General features: G+C 42.7%; 2 protein-coding genes across 6 annotated transcripts in view; one reads left to right on the plus strand and one right to left on the minus strand.

The window, feature by feature from the left end:
• Positions 1-6,773, plus strand: part of CHGB (chromogranin B) — a 58,301-nt gene extending 51,528 nt beyond the window's left edge. For both annotated transcript variants that reach the window (XM_030196302.1, XM_030196303.1), the window contains exon 5: positions 6,381-6,773. In XM_030196302.1, the coding sequence (XP_030052162.1) occupies positions 6,381-6,461 (81 nt within the window). In that variant the 3' untranslated portion in view covers positions 6,462-6,773. The remainder of the gene's footprint in view (positions 1-6,380) is intronic.
• A 2,253-nt stretch (positions 6,774-9,026) lies between these two features.
• The window catches only part of TRMT6 (tRNA methyltransferase 6), a 101,383-nt gene continuing 90,653 nt past the window's right edge, over positions 9,027-19,756 (minus strand). For all 4 annotated transcript variants that reach the window (XM_030196305.1, XM_030196306.1, XM_030196307.1 and 1 more), the window contains 3 exons: positions 13,449-13,551; positions 13,273-13,359; positions 9,027-10,061 (listed from right to left, as the gene is read on the minus strand). In XM_030196305.1, the coding sequence (XP_030052165.1) occupies positions 9,888-10,061; positions 13,273-13,359; positions 13,449-13,551 (364 nt within the window). In that variant the 3' untranslated portion in view covers positions 9,027-9,887. The remainder of the gene's footprint in view (positions 10,062-13,272; positions 13,360-13,448; positions 13,552-19,756) is intronic.

Below are 19,756 nucleotides of genomic sequence, written 5' to 3' on the forward strand. Positions count from 1 at the left end.
ATTTGCACTGCAAAGGATTTTGACACCTTCTGGATTTAAGACTACTTTTATCAACATCAGCGTAATAGACTCCCGAGGCAGGTGCTTTGGCACCAAAACACAGCAGCTGTGTTGAGTCGTTTGATGATTATCAATAAAGATCATATTTTTGAGTAAGCGTCTCCCTTGGTTTTTTTGAAAGAGCCAGTATACCCTACTTTTTGGACTGTTTCTTTCCCATTTTCAGCAGCTAGTTTGGCATCCAGAAGTTGCAACTTGCAGGCCTCAGTAATATACAGTGCACTTCATTTAAGTGCATGTCAGATAAGCGCATGCTCTGTTTAACAGCATGCCATACTTTGGTCCCGTTTTTGGGGACAAACTTCGGTTTAGCGCACCACTGATAAGTGCAAGATTCGCTTATATGCATGGTTTAAGACCGCTCCTCTGCAGGAAAGACTCCGAATAAGCACACGCACGGAATATGGCAACCGATTGGCACGTGACAAAGGGGCGGTAAATTTGAAATCTCGTTGGTTAACTGCCACAGGCAGAATAAGCAAAAGAATGTTAAGAGTGTACACTGGAGTCGTCGTTGTCGTACAACTGTAAGACAACACTGGATGAACGAATAGAAGTTCTTAAAAAAATTAGAAAACAAAGTCAAGCATCTATTGCTAAAGAATATGGTGTCAATCCCAGTCAAATTTCACGTATCTTGAAGCAGAAAGACCAGCTTCTGGAAGACTGGCAAGACAATACAAATCCACACTGGAAACGTAAACGGGAGGGAAAAGCTGAGGAGGTAGAAGATGCTCTTCTTCGGTGGTTTTCTCAAGTCAGGAGCACACAGTTTCCGGTCAGTGGTCCACTGCTAGCTGAAAGTCTTGGACTAACTGAATTCAAAGCCACTGTTGGATGGTTGGAAAGATGGAAGGAGAGGAACATAAAATTCAAGAAACAGCATGCGGAAAAAAAAAAGACGCTGATGACTTTGGTGCTGAAAATTGGGTCGTTTCAGTTCTTCCTACCATCTTGAACGAGTTTGCACCTCGTGACATTTTCAATGCTGATGAAAACGGTCTCTACTATTGAACGATTCCTGATGGAACACTTGCATTCAAACAAGCCGAAATTATAGGAAGTAAAAGTCAAAGGACTGACGATCCTCCTTTGCTGCAATATGGATGGAAGTGAGAAGTTGGAACCACTCGTCATTGAAAAGAGCAAACAGCCCCGTTGCTTCAAGAATGTTAAGCGACTTCCTGTGTCATACGAGGCTAACAAAAATTCATGGATGACTGGGGAAATTTGGAAGCAGTGGCTAAAGAAGTTAGACATTAGAATGCGGGCACAAAAGCATCAGATTTTGTTGCTTTGTGAGAATTGTGCTGCACATAGTGATGATGTCAGGCTGTCTAACATCAAGTTGGTCTTCCTGCCACCAAACACTACCTCTCTGATCCAACCTATGGATCAGGGCATAATAGCTAATTTCAAAGAACAATTATCGGGCTCTTGTGCTACATCGTCTGATGAGCGTTATGGATGACCAGACTGGCAAGGATAAACGTGCTGTTGAACTGGTTCGTAATCTATCACTGTTGGATTCCCTACATATGCAGAAAGAAGCCTGGAATCATGTTACACAGGCAACCATTGCGAATTGCTACAAACGGGCAAGCTTTGTTAGGGATGTGGAGAGGGACGAAACAGATGCAGCTGTTGCAAACGCATCAGATGAACTGGCTATTGACATCCCAGCCGGTGTTACTGAAGAAGAGTTTCATCACTACGTAGCTGTTGATTACGATCTACAAACAGCTGATGACAGCACTGATGTCTAGATACGCACCTACGGCTGATGATGAAACAGATGATGAAATGAGCAGCGAGGCACATTCTGACGAAATTCAACAACCTCCTCCTGTCACTTTTGCAAGAGCACTAGAGAGTCTCAACACCGTGCGGGCCTATTTGGAGGCCACTGGATATCAGTGCTGACAGTTTTTACTGTCTGGCAGACATAGTCTATGGAACTCACAGACACAAGAGTGTACAGAGGACTATGACCGATTACTTCAAGTAAGCCTAACGTCAGTTAACGGAGACTGTATACTCAAACATATGTACAGTACCGTTTATTATATGTAATCAGATGTCAAGCTTCTTTGGGTCACAACGGTTAAGTGCACGCTCCTGTTAACTGCATGTATTTCTTTGGTCCCAAACCCTTGCACTTAAGCGGATTGCACTGTATATGGGAACTTTTCAGGAAAGTCACACTAGTGTTGAGAGTGGCCCACTCCCTTTTCCTCTGTATCCCCCCCCCCCCCCAGGGATGACCTCAGCACTACCCCTCTTCCCTGAACTTAAAACTCTCTTCCTTGCTAGAAAACTCACTCAGCAGAGACCAACCCTCTAGTTCCTGCTCTAGTTTCTCTCCTCCCAGGCTATAGGAAATGAAAAGGAAGAAACCAATATCTAGGAATCAATGCAGAACGCTACCACAAACTGAAGCACATGGTTATCTGGCCACACAATACAGAAAAAGGTTGAGTGTGGGAGTTAACTTGAGATGTACACATGGACTCATGCTGCAATCAAATGTATGGTAATGAGGCCATTAAGTATTCCTTTGCAATGCACAGAAGGAATCAGTGGCTTTAAATGTACGCACAATTCATAAACATTTTAGCCAGGTCTGGGGCAGCATAGAAAGATTAGTCAAGACGATATACTGCCAGGTTTTGGGGGTTTATATTTTTAAATATCTTTATTAAGTCACTTAACACTGCAAAACACAAGTTCAAAAGCACAAAAGAAAGAGGGTGGGATTTCATTACTGCCTTTCTGTGATTACAATCACAGGTATTTATTTTGTACCTGAGGCAATGGAGGGTTAAGTGACTTGCCCAGAGTTACAGGAGCTACAGTGGGGAGTGAATCTGGTTCCCCAGGTGAACTAACCATTAGGCTACTCCTCCACTCCTAAAAGTGACAACAGCTTTCATTAGTAATAGCTTTCATTAGTAATTTATCCCACCCGTAAACCCCTATAATTTCCCAAACCCCTCTTCCACTCTCAACTCAATCAACTATAATTCCTAAACTTGTGTAGTTCCAAAAGAACTACACAAGTTTAAATTTCCAAATTAAAGCAGATCAAACACACATCGTTAAAGAAATCAAATAGGGTCCTAAATTTTTACAAATCACTTCTTCAACCTTAGGCCTGCAGTTTCAACAGACATTCGCTCCGTTCTTCACAGCTCATGCACCTGATTACACCATAGCAGCAAAGTAGACAGGTGGTCCTTAATCCATTGCAATAAGTTACACTTTTCAGCAATCAGACATGCTTTATGTAAGAAAAGAGTGGAGACTTGTACCCCTCTCCACTCTATCATCTAGAAGATCTAGTTGACTTCTAGGGGGAGTTGCCTCCAAAATGCATCCATGCGTGATCTTTGAAAGTCAAGAATAACTGGGCACTCCCATATACGTTTTAGCTGTTTCATACACAGTACCACATTTAGGGCATATTCCATCTGTAGGAAATCCTTTTTTTCTTTTCTGGCTCTAAATGAATACATATACATACGAAGAAGAAATTTGTAATGGAGCTCACAGAGCTGTGCACTTGCCACTAAAGCTAAGCCACTGCATAAGCTGTTTTAAAATCTTCTGCTGAGTATTCTCCAAAGTCTTGGCTCAATTTATAAACATTTAAAAAAAAAATCATACCTTTATGTGTTACTTAACAAATTTTTATTCTATGAAAAATCATAAACAAGTAAAAGTGAAAATCTTAAAAGTAGGAAAAAGACCACAATGGGTCCAGAACAACTCAATACAATGACCTTCTTTGCTACCACATGAACTCCCGATTTCAATCATCGGTCAAAAAACCTTCCAAAAAATGTGATGCATTTTAATAAATTCCATTCTTTTTATTTTGAATTTCTTTCAAAAATAACAGATGATGGAATGCCTCTCATCTGAGGTAAGGCTAAAGAGGTTAGGGCTCTTCAACTTGGAAAAGAGAAGGCCGAGGGGAGATATGAATGAGGCCTACAAAATCCTCAGTGGTGTAGAACGAGTAGAAGTGAATCAAATTTTTACTCTTTCAAAAAGTACAAAGACTAGGGGACTCTTTGAAATACTTTTAAAACAAATAGAAGGAAATATTTTTTCACTCAAATAGTTAAGCTCTGGAGCTTGTTGCCAGAGGATGTGGTAACAGCCTTAACGTACCTGGGTTTTAAAAAAGGTTTGGACAAGTTCCTACAGGAAAAGTCCATAGCTGGCTATTGAGATAGACATGTAGAAGTCACTGCTTGCCCTGGAATTGGTAGAATGGAATGTTGCTACTATTTGGGTTTCTGCCAGGCACTTGTGACCTGGATTGGCCATTGTTGGAAACAGGATACTGGACTGGACCATTGGTCTGACCCAGTGTGGCTATTCTTATGGAAGCAAAGGGGGGGGGGGAACAGACACTGGACTCATGAGGAAAGGAAGAGATGCTGGGGCTGGGGGTGTGTGAATGGAGGAGAAAAAAAAGAGAACAAATGGATGGTCAGGGAAGAGAGTAGGAGAGATGCTGGACCCAGGGAGAGGGTAAAAGGGTCATTGATTTGGTACGCAGCCCCTCTGTGGTACAACTAAAGCAGTTTAGAGAGAGAGAGGTTATACTATGGGAATGGGGACAGGGGAGAGAAATGCTGGCCCCAGGGTGGGGGTGCAAAAGAATGGAAAGTATGGGGGAGGAACAGGGACACAGAGAGGAGGGGGTAAGACAAGAACATGGAATGATGGTGGACATGAAGAAAGAAATATCAAATGGGCAGGAGACCCTGGAAACAACAGAAGATGGATGGGACATGGAAGGTGGGGGAGAAGGGAATAAAGCAGAAGATGACTGGGAGAGGAAGAAGGGGAATCAAGCAGATGGATGGGACTTGAGGGGGGAAGAAGAGTAACAGAGCAGACCATACATGGGACTAGGGATGGGGCAAAGGGAAACAGAGAAGATAATGATTGGGACTTGGTGATTGAATGGCAGAGTGTTAAGAAGCAGTGCAGGGAATTATGCATGGGAGAGAGAGTGGGAATTTCAAATGGATGAGTATTTGGCAATTGGTGATTATGAATGGGGGTGCATTAAAGGGTTAAGAGAATAATTGAGTGTGAAATGAGTAAGAGAAGGGAATGAAGTGTGGGGAAAGTCAAAACATAGTATGAATGACCTGGAAGAATGGAAAGAGGATGAGAGGCACAGAAAAGGGATGGGGGTATTGGAGAAGGATATGAGAAGAAAGGGGTTGGTCTCTCAAGGGACTGAGGGTGGAAATAGGGTTAAAAAGATGGTGAGAGGCAATAGGATATGGGGTTTTGAAGAATGGCCTGAAGGAAAGGGAAAGGAGGACAGGGATGGAGCTGAAGCTGGTGAGGGGATGAAAGGCAGTAGAGTGCAAAAGATGGAAGTAGGGGAACTGAGGAGGGGGAATAGAAACTTGGGAAAAAAAGAGTGGGAGGGGGGGGGCAATGAGATGGTAGAAGCTGATAGGTAGATGAGAGGTGAAATGGAAACTAGAAAGTGATAGGGAGAATGAGGGATAAAAACCATATATAGGTGGGCATAGAGACATAGAAGAAAAAAAGTGAAAAATGAAACAAAAAGCTCAGTGCCTGATATAGAGAAGGAAGAGAAGGAATGGAAAGACAAACCAGGAAAATAATTTCGGAGACAGGCACAAAAAGTGGAACAGGACCAACCCAATTACAAAAGTGTCCAGACAACCGTAGAAAAAAATTATTTTAAAGTCTGTTTAATGGTTGGAATGTGTCCATTTTGAGAAATGTACATCTTATCAATTTTAGCAGAGTACAGCAGAAAATGCACTTGTGAATGCGTAGTGGAGAGTGTCTCGCACTCCACAAAGCTCTCATTAGACTTTTGTATATTCTGGACCAGGCAACGGGGGTAGGCATCACCTACTTGTGAGAATAAGCCTGCTTGTCCTTGAAGAAACGTTTTTAGTTTATTGCCTCTGCTTGTCTGGACTAAGAATCCTGGGTAGTTTGTGTGTTGGATCTGTGGGTGCTTTCTAGGAAATCACCAGGGATAATTTGAGAGTGGGAGACTCACCCAGAGGCAGTTGAAATCCTGTCGGTGGGAGGAGGGTGCCACTGTAGAGCACAAGTGACAGGTGCAGGCAGACCGGAGCTGTGCTGGGGATAGACCCTCATGGCTGCAGGGTAGCCCCAGGCGGGTGGCTAGGCATTTTGTGAGAACACCCATTTGGATTCTAGCTCTGTTTTTTTTTTTTTAATAGTACAAATAATATTTTTCAGTTCTTTCTAGCATTATGAATTTCTTCTTTTTCTTGCTGTAGGAGAAAGAACTTGAGAATCTGGCTGCAATGGATTTAGAGCTGCAGAAAATAGCTGAGAAACTCAGTAACAGAAAGGGCTGAAGGATGTCTAAAGCATGGCTATCCTTTATCTGGCTTTAAATACTTACAATTTCTACATTTCTTGATCCACTCATTACAGCTGTGTGTTGCTTGATCAAGCACAAGAAATGCTGTTTGTCTACCAATTACAGTGTTTTACACCATTGGACCTGGCTGCAGATTAAAACTGTGCTATTGACATTTGAATAGCATGACATTTAGCCTGTAAATGTACACATAAAAGTAGGTATTTTAATATGCTTGTGAAAATTGTTGTGTTTTCCTTCTTCAGAAATAATTATGTCTGAGTTTGAAATAATAAACCAATCAGTCTTTAACCAAATCCTCCTTTGTCCTGGCTCTCTGCTTCAGTTGTAATGAACTGCACAAAAGAGATAAATGATACACACTTCTTTTGCTTATGTTTTAAATGACACAAGTACTTGCTCTCTGATTTAAACAGCGCTGTAGTGCCAGTATCCAAAGCCAATAGGACAAGCAGAGCAGCAGGAACGAAGATACCAACTCCTACCGCTACTTAAAAAAAAGTACACAAAACAAACAAAAAAAAAACAACAGCAACATTTCCTTTGGTACAGTAGCAGGAAGTCTGGGCTTTTTTTTCCCTGTGTATGCTCAATGGTAGATACACCCATACCCCTACCCCCTTTTGCTGACAGTTTACAGTTTTATCTGTTGGACTAAAGCAGGGGTTCTCAACCCAGTCCTCAGGGCGCCCCTAGCCAGTCAGGATAAACACAATGAATATGCATGAGATACATTTGCATGTACTGCCTCCTTGGTATGCAAATCTAGCTAATGCATATTCATTGTGGAAAATCCTATAAAGCTGACAGGCTAGGTGTGTCTTGAGGACTGGTTTGAGAACTCTTGGACTAAAGCATGAAACAGATTTTCTATCTAGCATTTTTTAGAATGCCACAGGGATTTGTCAGGTGGCACAATATATAAAAATACAAAAGCTGGCAGAAGGGAGTGTGCTGCAGAAATTCATTAGGTATTAGAAATCTGTGTGGCTTGACCTTTCTCAGGTTTAGCCTCTGAATTTTAAGCTGAATTTGGCTAAATTAAGCCAGTTTCTAAGGGGGGATCTGTTCTGTATACTGTTAACAACTGATGAACCAGAAAGGCACCAGTAAGTATTCTGGGCCAAAATTAAAACTCAGTTGACTCAAGGGTTAATTTAAAAAGGTAATTTATTTTCACATACACCAGTGGTTCCCAAATGTGGTCCTGGAGGCACCGCAGCCAGTCAGGTTTTCAGTATATCCACAATGAATATTCATGAGATAGATTGCATGCAGTGGAGGCAGTGCATGCAAATCTCTCATGAATATTCATTGTGGGTATCCTGAAAATCTGACTGGGGCGCTCCAGGACCAGGTTTGGGAACCTTTACTGAAGATATAAGCCTTTTGCAATTTTTATGCATAGGCAGAATGAGTGAAAAGTCTTAGGGCCCTGTTTACTAAGGCGTGTTAGCGTTTTTTTTTTTTTTTTTTTTAACCATTTATTTTATTATTTTAATGTACAAACAGGGTAGTAAGGAAAACGTTTCTAATACAACCAAATCGCTAGTCAAAAATTTCCATGACTGTTTCCCTCCCGTCACGTCTGAACGTGTTCTTTTAACCTCCCCCTCTCTTCCTGCTTCAGTGTTGTCGTAATTCTATCTATTCCAGCAATGCATTTTATCTGCTACTGTCCAGGGATGCGCTGTGAGGACTGCCATTGTTCATAAGATTTCCAGATTTTTTTGGTACTGCATCAATCGACCGGTCCGCAGCGCAGTGAGTTTAGCCATCAGGCCAATGTAGTCCAGTTTCTGCAGAACTCTCGAAAGACCAGGTAGCATGGGCTGCTTCCAAGCTGCTGCCAGGACCAGCTTGCTGGCCACAAACACTTGGCCAGCAAATTGATGTATTGAATTTTGGACTCCTTTAGGTTTGAAATGCAGTAAACAGTGGTCCAGGCGTGTTAGCGTTTTTAATGTGCCTACAATTAGCGTGCGCTGTGTAGGCACCTATAGGGATATTGTAGGCACGTACACTGTTAACATATGTGTACATGGTTAATGCGCATTAAAAACACTAACGCGCCTATAACACAGCTTAGTAAACAGGGCCCTTAGTAAAGCAAACAGACTCTAAATAACAAATACTACACAGACAAAAAAAAAAAGGGTCATTGCTATATTTATTAGATCACATATGATAAACCAGCAATGTAAAATGAGGCAAAAACTAAATCCAACACCATTTACTGCAGGGCTATGGAGTCAGTACACCAAACCTTAGGCTCCTACTCCTTTAACTTTTTACTGTCCAACTCTGACTCCTACCGTGTATAGTAAATCTAAGAGAAAGGTTAATTACAGAAAGATGGGACATTTCTTTTGTACAAAATTAGGAGTAATACACCACAAAAAGTCTGAACAAAGAACCTGAACCAAAAAATATAAAGTACAAAATTATAAATTACCATATATTATAATGTTGTAAGTTTTTATTTTGGTGTTGGAGTTGATACATTTTTACCAACTCAGACCACCCAAAATTGCTTTCAACTCCACAGCCCTGGTTTACTGTTTTCAATTTATAAATAAATCTAAGTGTAAAAAAATTTTTAAAAAATCCCTATTTCTTGTTCTTACGTTGTATTAGAATAAATGATAGCTTTTCAAGCGGTAGAGACATTAATAAAATAATTAAGAATTCTTAAACTAGTGTTAGCTTTAAAAATAAATATTTACACCAGCACTTGGAAACCTGGAGCATGTTGTGCTACAAGCCATAGATAGTGACATCTAACAATTCTTCTCGTCAGAGCCGAGTGCTAAGAAAGAGCAGCTAAATTCTGGTATTTTTTCCACACTGATCTTCACATTAGTCACACTCCTCTTAGGTTTCCAGCTGCTATACCCTCTGGCTTGTAAAGCAGGATCAATTTTCTTTATATCAAAAGAATGGAACACAACTGCGTTTGTAGAAGATAAAAAAAAAAGGTGTGGGCTAAAGAATTGTTGAAAGCTCAATATGAAGTCCAACAGATCCAAACTTCCAGAGCTCATGATTAAGACTAAGCATACAGGCACTATACAATTCTGGGATTTCCTTCTCCTTTTTGGTCAGAAGCATTTTCTGAATTAGTGACAACTCCTCAAAAATATAAGTTGGAAAACCGATTTCAAAGTGTTTTTTCACTTACATTCACAAGGCACAAGTCTGATTTCCATATGCATTCTATTGCAATAACTGATGGATATCTAAACAAGCATTCATCAGTACTTTTTTCAGCGCTTGCTGAAACATAAGCTTACAAAATGGGAACACTGGGGGGGGGGGGGGGGGGGGGGGGGATGGGCGGGGGGCTAGTATTTTGTTTTTTTTAACACCTGCAAACCAAATTGAAACAGTTCATCCAATGTTAGCTTTGAAGCTCTTCCATCTTTTGTTTCTTAGGGGCTGGTTCTTCAGTCTTCTGTACATCTAGGCACCGAGAATCTAGTTTGACATTCTCCCTTGTCACAGTAATACCAGAAAGCAGGTAGCCCCCACCACCGCTCATCAGTAACTTTGGATGGCTACGATCTGGCAACACCTTAAAAAACAAAATGTCAGTTAGTGACAAACTACGCCTGTATATGAAATTATACAGATCAGTCTCCTTTGGTGAATATGTACAGTATAGCTATGAAGCAAGAGGGAAAAAAAAAAAGAGGGGGGCTTATGCTGAAGTTGCAAATGCTGGATTTTTATAAAATGTTCATTGATTGGACAATATACACTAGCTCATGAAGAGTAGCTTGGATAGTTCAACCAAAAGATTTAAATCTTAGAATTAAAAAAAATTTTTTTTTAAATACCTTATTCAGGATTGAATAACACATCAAGAATAAAAATTACAAACATTAAAAAAAATATTCAAAACATAAAGAGGAACGTTACACAAGTTCTCTCCACTTATGTTATTCTTAATTGTGTAAGTTTTATTTTAGTCCACCATGAACAGAACACACAATTTTTATTAAAATAAACAAATAGTGGAAGCTTCTAGTTTAAAGGCTTTAAATTTTATAATGGGTTATGATAGAAATTATTACTTCTCATTGGGCATGCATGACGTATTGATAAGTCAACGAGATTTTGCTATCAAAATATATAACCATTTAACATTGATTGAAAAGGAACAATTCCAATTTGTAAATGAAAACAAGGGACTAAAATGTACAGCTGTAGTACAGAACAAAGTAACTCATATAGGCATCTATATTATACAAACTGAACAGAAAAGGGTACAAAAATGGTGTTATTTTCAACAAGCTTTCATACAACAGCTCAACAAAAACAAAATTTACTTAACTACAGTAAATGTTTTCTTGCTTCCAGCTTTCCAGCTCGCATGGCCCAACACTAGCATTATAGTGTTTAAAAGTGCTGGTCACAGAGTTATGGCAAAGACCAATTTGAGTTAATGATGATGTTCAACACTACCCAGGGACACCAACGAATTGGAAGGCAACAGACAAGAAGGTTGACTTTGTCTGTTCATTTGTGAAATTCCATACAGTCTGGAAATGTCAGTAATCTTTCCATTTGACAGTATTAAGAAAGTTTGCATCAAACCACACAAGACGCCCCTCGTTGATACTTTTGCACTATCTGAGTAGACTGAGAGCTAATGGAACCAATTTAAGGATAAAGCCATTGTCCCTTGCTGGCTGTGACAAAAATCTTCACAAAAGAGAATGAAGCCTCTCAGCTACAGATTTTCTCAGTCAAACATGAAATTAAGCACTGTATAAAATGTGCTCAAAAGCCACATATATTATACTAGTAAACTCTAATATTTTATGAACTATTATTGTAAAACAGAATGCATTTGTATGATTTAAGCAAATTATTTACAAAAATGAATGCTGAAATGGGTACGAAAACGGAACCCCCCCCCCCCAAAAAAAAAAAACAAACAAGCAGGAGCAGCTGTCAATTTCAGTGTCCATAACCTAGGCTTTCTCAACATGGCAACACCATTTTAAACTTTCTTGCTAGTTTTCTCAATATACTTTTTTTTTATTTTTTAGTCTTCATAAGAAAAGCCATGCTGAGTCAGAACAAGGTCCACTGAGAACAGCATCCTGTCTCTGATAGCAGCCAGTTCGGGACAGAAGTACACAGCAGATCCCCCCAAATAGATCCATTTCTCATAGCTCATTTCCAGCGATGAGGAATGTTGTTCTCCCAAATCTACCTGGCTAACCATTTTTTTAATGACCTTTCCAATGCCTCTGAACTGCCAAAAAATTATTTGCCTTGACCACATCCTATGAGAAGAGATTACACAGCTTAATTAAGCACAGTGTGAAAATATTTGTTTTCAGTTTGCTAGTCATTTGTTTCACGGAGTATCATCTTGTTTTTGTGTATGATGTTTTAATCGACCGGTCCATGTCACTCATGGAGTTACAAACTACTAACCCCCCTCAGATTTTTTTTTTTCCAAGCTAGAGAGCCCTAACCTCTCCTCATATTGAGGGTGTTCCATTCCCTTTATCATTTTTGCCACCCTTCTCTGAACTTTTTCTAGTTCTGCTATATCCTTTTTAAGATGGAGCCATCAAAACTGCACACAACTGTCAAGGTGCAGTCACATCAGATGTATACACAGTACTACTCTCAATTTTGTTCTAAATGTGTTTTCAAATAGTACCTAACATTCTAGTAACTATTTTAACAGTTGTGGCATACTGAGATCAAAATTGTCCATGAATACTCAGATGTTTTTCTTGGGTGCTAACTTCCAACTCAAGACCCATCCACAGGGGCTGTGAAAGTGCCCAGCCCACCCAGACAATGAAAGATTCAACCAGCAATCCAAGTTGAGGTCTTCTAAATGTCAGTATGCAACACTACGACAGCTGCTGGGCAAACCCCAAACATGCACTTACTATTTTTACTAAGCAGTTATAACACAGATACACCCTTAATTCTGCCCTCAGTAAATGGGTGTCCAAATATCAGTAGTTTTCACTTGCTCTTTGAAGAGGATGCAATTAATAGGCACAATCAGTTAAATGAAGATTTTCTGGAGGTGCTCTGCATCAAAACCAAGCCTGTTGTGAAGCACAGGTAAGACTCGTATGCCGTCTCTAACCTTCAGGGCCTTTGTGGCGCTTTCCATTCTTATTACGTCTCCCGTTTGCTCATTAAAGAAAACGCCTGCTTCTGTCTATATTAAACTTTTCAACTTGTTCCATAAGGGACTTGGGTCCTCAAGCCCCTGGTTACTGTAAAACCTCTTGAATCCATATCTTCCATTTCGCTCATTGCACTCCTCCCAAAAGGCCCTCCTTTCCTCGCCTCCACCCTCCCACCTGCAACTCGATATCTCTGGGGACTGTGCTTTTAGTTATATCAGCCCCCAACTGTGGAACTAACTACCCACTGCCTTCAGACTTAAAACCTCCTATACTAACTTAAAAAAAAAAAAAAAAAGTTAAAGACTTGGCTTTTCAAACAAATTTTTGGTTCCAATGCTAGTTCAACTACTTGCCTCAAACACCTCTTGAACTGCTCTTTTCTCCTGTTATCCCCCCTCCCCCTCCCCCACTAACAATAATTCCTTGTATACTGACTGCTTAGATGCAATTTCTCTTTGCAACTGTCAGTATATCAAAATGCTGTTAAATAAATAAGATTTACAAACACAAGCACAGTATACACAATATTGAATCTTACATTACATGTTACCAGTCTTCTGGAAAATTTTCACTGGAGACTGAACTTTCACTCCAATTGCTCTGTTCACCTACCTGATAATTTCTTAACCAAGTTTCAGAAAGCCTGAGACTAACAGCTCCACCCACTTCTCGCAATTTTGTGTAGCAGTCTAACAATGGCTGAAATATAAAACAAACAATTTAAGCAAGAATGTTTGCCAATGTTAAGACTCTGGCGGTAATAAGAACAGAAATTAATTAGAATTTACCTCTTTGTACTGACAGTAGATGACAAAAGGCCTAGATGGAGCAACAAATTCTAATAACGAAAGTAGTAAGGGTGCAGGGTGGAATCGGCTGGCTATAATTAATCTGCAAAAGGAAAATTTTTATGCAAATTACTTTCAAATGATACATCCCCGTAAAGTAAGAGTATGATAATGACATTTTCTTAAAATGGATGTGTATTCAGTTGTTAGTATCATTCTGATGAAAACCACAATGGAGTTGTCAAAGGGATGTCTATTTTATGAGACTCAGATTTTGTGTTCAGTTGCTCCATTGCTTTCCCACTAGTTAATTCATTCACATTGCTGAGCTGTGTGGTTTAAGCAGCAATAGAGTCAACTTTACAGAAGGAAAGTGGGTTGGGGGGCAGCATACTTAGTAGCTATGTACTGGGATTTCTAGGCTTGAATTTGTTACTAGGCTAAGAAAATATAAGACCCCACACTTTGTCCAAACTAACACATATTATAGATTCTGCTTACAATCTCTCCTCCCCCCCCCCCCCCCCCCCAAAAAAAAAAAAAAAAAAATCACATCAGTTGACACTTGATGCTTAATTCATATCAACTCATATCTAGAAACACAATGTGCTGTTAGGTTCAGGTTATGTATAATGTTTCCAAGCTGGATCACTTTGCTTTTTTGCCACTGCAGCATTATGTGGCTGATCTTAAGGGACCCAGTTTGTCGGCAGCTAGAGGACAGGCTTTTAATCAATGTTTGGAGTTCACAGGGGTGCACAAACTGTGAGATTATCATTATGCCAAACATCTGTTGATCTCCCAGACACAGAATATGAGAGACTTGATCAATTTTGGGAACTGATTTGGGATGTGACATATCAATAGAAATGGTGTAAAATTCTTTTATGACTATTAATAAGATTACCGAGAGTATGCTGTATCGAGAGCAAGAATATAAATTCATACACAGGGCACATATATCCCCTTGGAGGGGGGGTTTACGGCTGGGTTACCAAAAGATGGTGTATCCTCCCAAATGTAAAGGCCCAAACTTCACATTAGTGTATGTTTTGGCACTGCCCCAAGGTGAAAAGCTATTTGATGCAGCTTGGAGATTACCTCCCTTCCTTAGATTATCAGTCATTTCCATTGCAACCCACCTGTTTGCTTTTCGAAGGGGGGGGGAGGGGGGAAGAGATTTTTCTTTGCTTATGGAGAGGCATAGACTTTCTATAAGACCCTTCTTCTAACTAAAAAGCGCATTCTTTTGTTTTGGAGAGTGCAGTTAGCCCCGCAGGTCTTGAAATGGAAATCTTCCATGCTTGAGCTGGCCCTGTTAGAAAGGACAACGGTGGGAAATGGCAATGGTCAGCAATGGAAGATATCTAGGAACTATTATGGGAGCCTGTCCAACATAGTGAGATAAGCTTATTATTAAATAGGTGAGACATTGGGCAAGCTCACTTCCTACCAATGAGATGCTGGCGAGGTCTCCTTAGATCTCACTAGATCCTTCCACAGAGGCCCAACTGATTGCCACATGGTTGGTTTATTCTAGAGGTGGGATAGTTTAAAAAGATTCAGGGGGGGAGGGATGGCAGGTTGGGAGATGGGGATGTTCAATAGTTCTGGGTTGTTTTGTGAAATATATATAAAACAAAAAAATTGTTTGGCAACCAATGTTGTGTGTTCACTGGGACTATAGTTAATGTTACTTGCTATATACACAGCTTGCAGATAAGAAACCACCACAGGTGTGGGAAGGAAACAAGGGGGAACATTCTACCCCCCCCCCCCCAAAAAAAAAAAAAAAAAAAATTGGTTACTGCATTATCTTTCTCATTCTTAGCTGCTCCAAAGAGAGCTCTGTTGGATAATGCAAAAACTTACTTTGCAGCTGCACCTTCCCCCCATAAGTACATAAGTATTGCCATACTAGGACACACCAAAGGTCCATCAAGCCCAGCATCCTGTTTCTAACAGTGGCTAATCCAGATCACAAATACTACTTATTTCTAAAGCGCTACTAGACGTACGCAGCGCTGTACACTTGAACATGAAGAGACAGTCCCTGCTCGACAGAGCTTACAATCTAATTAGGACAGACAGAACAAACAAGAGATAAGGGAATATTAAAGTGAGGATGATAAAATAAGGGTTCTGAACAAAGTGAATAAGGGTTAGGAGTTAAAAGCAGCATCAAAAAGGTGGGCTTTTAGCTTAGATTTGAAGACGCCAGAGATGGAGCTTGACGTACCGGCTCAGGAAGTCTATTCCAGGCATATGGTGCAGCAAGATAAAAGGAACGGAGTCTGGAGTTAGCAGTGGAGGCGAAGGGTGCAGATAAGAGAGATTTACCCAGTGAACGGAGTTCCCGGGGAGGAATGTAGGGAGAGATGAGAGTGGAGAGGTACTGAGGAGCTGCAGAGTGAATGCACTTATAGGTCAATAAGAGGAGTTTGAACTGTATGCAGAAATGGATAGGAAGCCAGTGAAGTGACTTGAGGAGAGGGCTAATATGAGCATAATGACACTGGCGGAATATTAAAACAAACAAAAAAAAAAACAGCACCACAGGCCTTTAAAAATGGAACAAAGTTCTTTATTGAATGAGCCTTGACAAAAAGACTCGACACGGGCCGTGTTTCGGTGACTAGCACCTGCGTCAGGGGTCACAGTGATGACGTGGAAAACTTGGGGAATAACTCGAATATATTCCTCTACAATATATTATTCCTTATCCCACGTCTCATATAGTAAAAGCTACAAAGCACCAAGGCACTTTCACTTTCTGTATCCAAACGGAATATTAGTCATGCAGCAGAATTCTGAACAGATTGAAGAGGAGAGAGATGGCTAAGTGGGAGACCTGTAAGAAGCATTTTATACTGCTTTTCCCAGAAATAGTGGATTTTCTCCAAGTCCATTTAAGAATTCCTTCCTACTTCACTGAAACCACTGTGAACTTAACTTCTCTTGTTTTGATAGTTTGTGCCAATAAAGGTAAAATTATGTATAATCATACCTGATAATTTTCTTTCCATTAATCATAGCTGATCAATCCATAGACTGGTGGGTTGTGTCCATCTACCAGCAGGTGGAGATAGAGAGCAAACTTTTGCCTCCCTATATGTGGTCATGTGCTGCCGGAAACTCCTCAGTATGTCGATATCAAAGCTCCATCCGCAGGACTCAGCACTTAAGAGAATTACACCCACGAAGGGACACTCTGCCCAGCTCACCACCGCCGAAACGGGGGAGGGGAATTAACCCAGCTCATCCCCACACAAGTGGGGGAGGGGAATCCGTCCAGCTCATCCCCGCGGAGCGGGGGAGGGACACCACACCCGCCGATGCGGGGGGATCTGGCTTATCCTGCAACCGCAACCGCGGGAGGAGCTGACTGACCCTAACACCGCCGAAGCGGGAGGGGTACAAAGCTGCCCTACAGCCGCACGAAGCGGGAGGGAGTGCCGGCAGAATTTAAATCTCAATCCAGCCCCGTAAAACGGAGGGGAGAGGAATGCAGCAGCTCACTGTAACACAAACTCGTCTCAACTCTTGAAGAATCCAAGTGAAAGAAGAACTTGAACACGAAGTCCTCCTGAAGTAACTGAAGGCTAAACTTGAACCTAAAATTCAACCAGAATATAAACAGTACAGATATCTGGGAGGGGCTATGGATTGATCAGCTATGATTAATGGAAAGAAAATTATCAGGTATGATTATACATAATTTTACCTTCCATATCATCAAGCTGATCAATCCATAGACTGGTGGGATGTACCGAAGCAGTACTCACCCAGGGCGGGACATAGAAATCCCTGACCGCAACACTGAAGCTCCAAACCGGGCCTCCGCCCGAGCAGCCACAGTCAAGCGGCAATGCCTGGCAAAGGTAGGGCCGAAGCCCAAGCTGCCTCCTTGCAAATCTCTTCCAAGGAGACGGACCCTAAGCCGCTGCAATGGCTTCCTTGCCCATCTTGCCACTGTAGGCTTAGAAGCCTGCAGACCCTTACGAGGACCTGTAAACAGGACAAACAGATGATCCGATTTCCGGAAATCATTGGTCACTTCCAAGTATCTGATGATGACTCGTCTCACATCCAGAAACTGAGAGCAGAGTATTCCTCTGGGTAGACCTCCCTACGAAAGGAAGGGAGACAGAGCTGCTGAATCACCTGGAAGCGAAAAACAGTCTTGGGCAGGAAGGAAGGCACTGTGCGAATAGTCACTCCTGCCTCAGTGAACTGCAGAAAAAAACTCTCGACATGAGAGTGCCTGGAGCTCGGAAACTCTTCTGGCTGAAGTGATAGCCACCAAAAAGACTGCTTTCAACGTCAGGTCTTTCAGAGATGCCCTCGACAAGGGTCAAAAGGCGGCTTCTGCAATGCTCTTAGCACCAGGTTGAGATTCCACGCAGGCACCACTGAGTGCAGAAGAGGGCGCAGGTGATTAACTCCCTTGAGAAAGCGCACCACATCTGGCTGCGAAGCCAGGGAAGCACCCTTCAGGCGGCCCCTGAAGCAAGCCAGAGCCGCTACCTGAACTTTCAGGGAACTGAGCGACAGGCCTTTGTCCAGACCTTCTTGCAGGAACGCCCAACACTGAAGAAATTGGAGCAGTGAAGGGAGAAAGTGAGCCTGCTTCACACCACGCTGCAAAGATACGCCAAACCCTGGCGTAAGCAGTAGAAGTAGAGCGCTTCCTCGCTCTCAGCATAGTGGCGATGATCTTGTCTGAGAAGCCCTTCTTTCTCAGACGCTGCCGCTCAATAGCCAGGCCGTAAGACCAAAGGGGGAGGGATCCTCCATCACCACGGGACCCTGATGTAACAGGCCCTGCTCCACTGGCAGCCGCAGAGGATCGCCGACTGAGAGCCTGATCAAGTCCGCATACCAGGGACGTGTGGGCCAATCCGGACCCACCAGGATTACCCTGCCGGGATGCTTTGCCACCCGGTCTAGCACCCTGCCCAACATGGGCCAGGGCGGGAACACATAGAGAAGCTCTTGTGTCGGCCACCGTTGGAGAAGATCATCTACTCCCAGGGATCGAGGGTCCCGTCCTCTGCTGAAAGAGCGCGGCACTTGGCAATCGGCCGATGACGCCATCAGAACTAGGCTCGGCTGGCCCCAGCGCTTCGTGATGCTCAAGAACGCCTAAGCAGATAGCTGCCACTCTCCGGGCTCCAAGGTATGGCGACTGAGAAAGTCCGCCTTGACATTCATGACTCTGGCAATGTGGGCCGCTGACAGCTGTTCCAGGCTCGCTTCCGCCCACTGGCATAGATTCATGGCCTCCTTGGCTAGAGTGGCGCTCTTGGTACCTCCCTGGCGGTTGACATAGGCCACAGCCGTGGCATTGTCCGACAGTACCCGTACAGGCTTCAACAGCAGTACCGGGATGAACTCCAACAACACCAACCGAATGGCTCTGAGTTCCAGGAGGTTGATAGACCACTTGCCTCTGCAGGAGACCAGAGCCCCTGCGCTGTCCTTCCCAAACAGTGGGCTCCCCAGCCCATCAAAGAGGCGTCTGTCGTGACGACAATTCACTCCGGGGTCACCAGAGGCATTCCTGCAGACAACTTGTCTGTCTGCGTCCACCAGCTCAGCGCCTTGCGCACTGCTGGGTCCAAGGGAAGGCGCACAGCATAATCCTCCGACCTCGGAGTCCAGCGCAGCAGCAGAGATTGCTGTAGTGGTCTCATATGAGCCCTGGCCCAGGGCACTACTTCCATCGTGGCCGTCATAGAGCCCAACAGCTGCCCGTAGTCCCAAGCCCGAATAGGAGAGGCTACTAGGAACTAGTCCACCTGAGCCTGAAACTTGACAATCCGATTGTCTGGCAGGAACACTCTGCCCACTTGGGTGTCGAATCGAACTCCCAGATATTCCAGGGACTGAGTCGGGCGCAGCTGGCTTTACTCCCAGTTGATGATCCACCCCAGGGAGCTCAAAAGAGCAACCACCCGGTTCACAGCTTTGCCGCACTCTGCATAAGAGGGGGCTTGGATCAACCAGTCGTCCAGATAAGGATGGACTTGAACTCCTTCCTTCCTCAGGAAGGCCGCGAAGACCACCAATACTTTGGGAAAGGTCCGCGGAGCAGTAGCCAACCCGAACGGGAGGGCTCTGAACTGGAAGTGTCGGCCCATTACTGCAAAACGCAGAAAGCGTTGATGAGGAGGCCAGATGGGAATATGCAAGTACGCTTCCTTGATGTCCAAGGATGCCAGGAACTCTCCTGCCTTCACTGCCGCTATAACAGAGCGGAGGGTCTCCATGCGAAAGTGCCGAACTTTCAAAGCCCAATTGACCCC

This window comes from Microcaecilia unicolor, chromosome 3, assembly GCF_901765095.1.
Source record: "Microcaecilia unicolor chromosome 3, aMicUni1.1, whole genome shotgun sequence".
Lineage (NCBI taxonomy): Eukaryota > Metazoa > Chordata > Amphibia > Gymnophiona > Siphonopidae > Microcaecilia > Microcaecilia unicolor.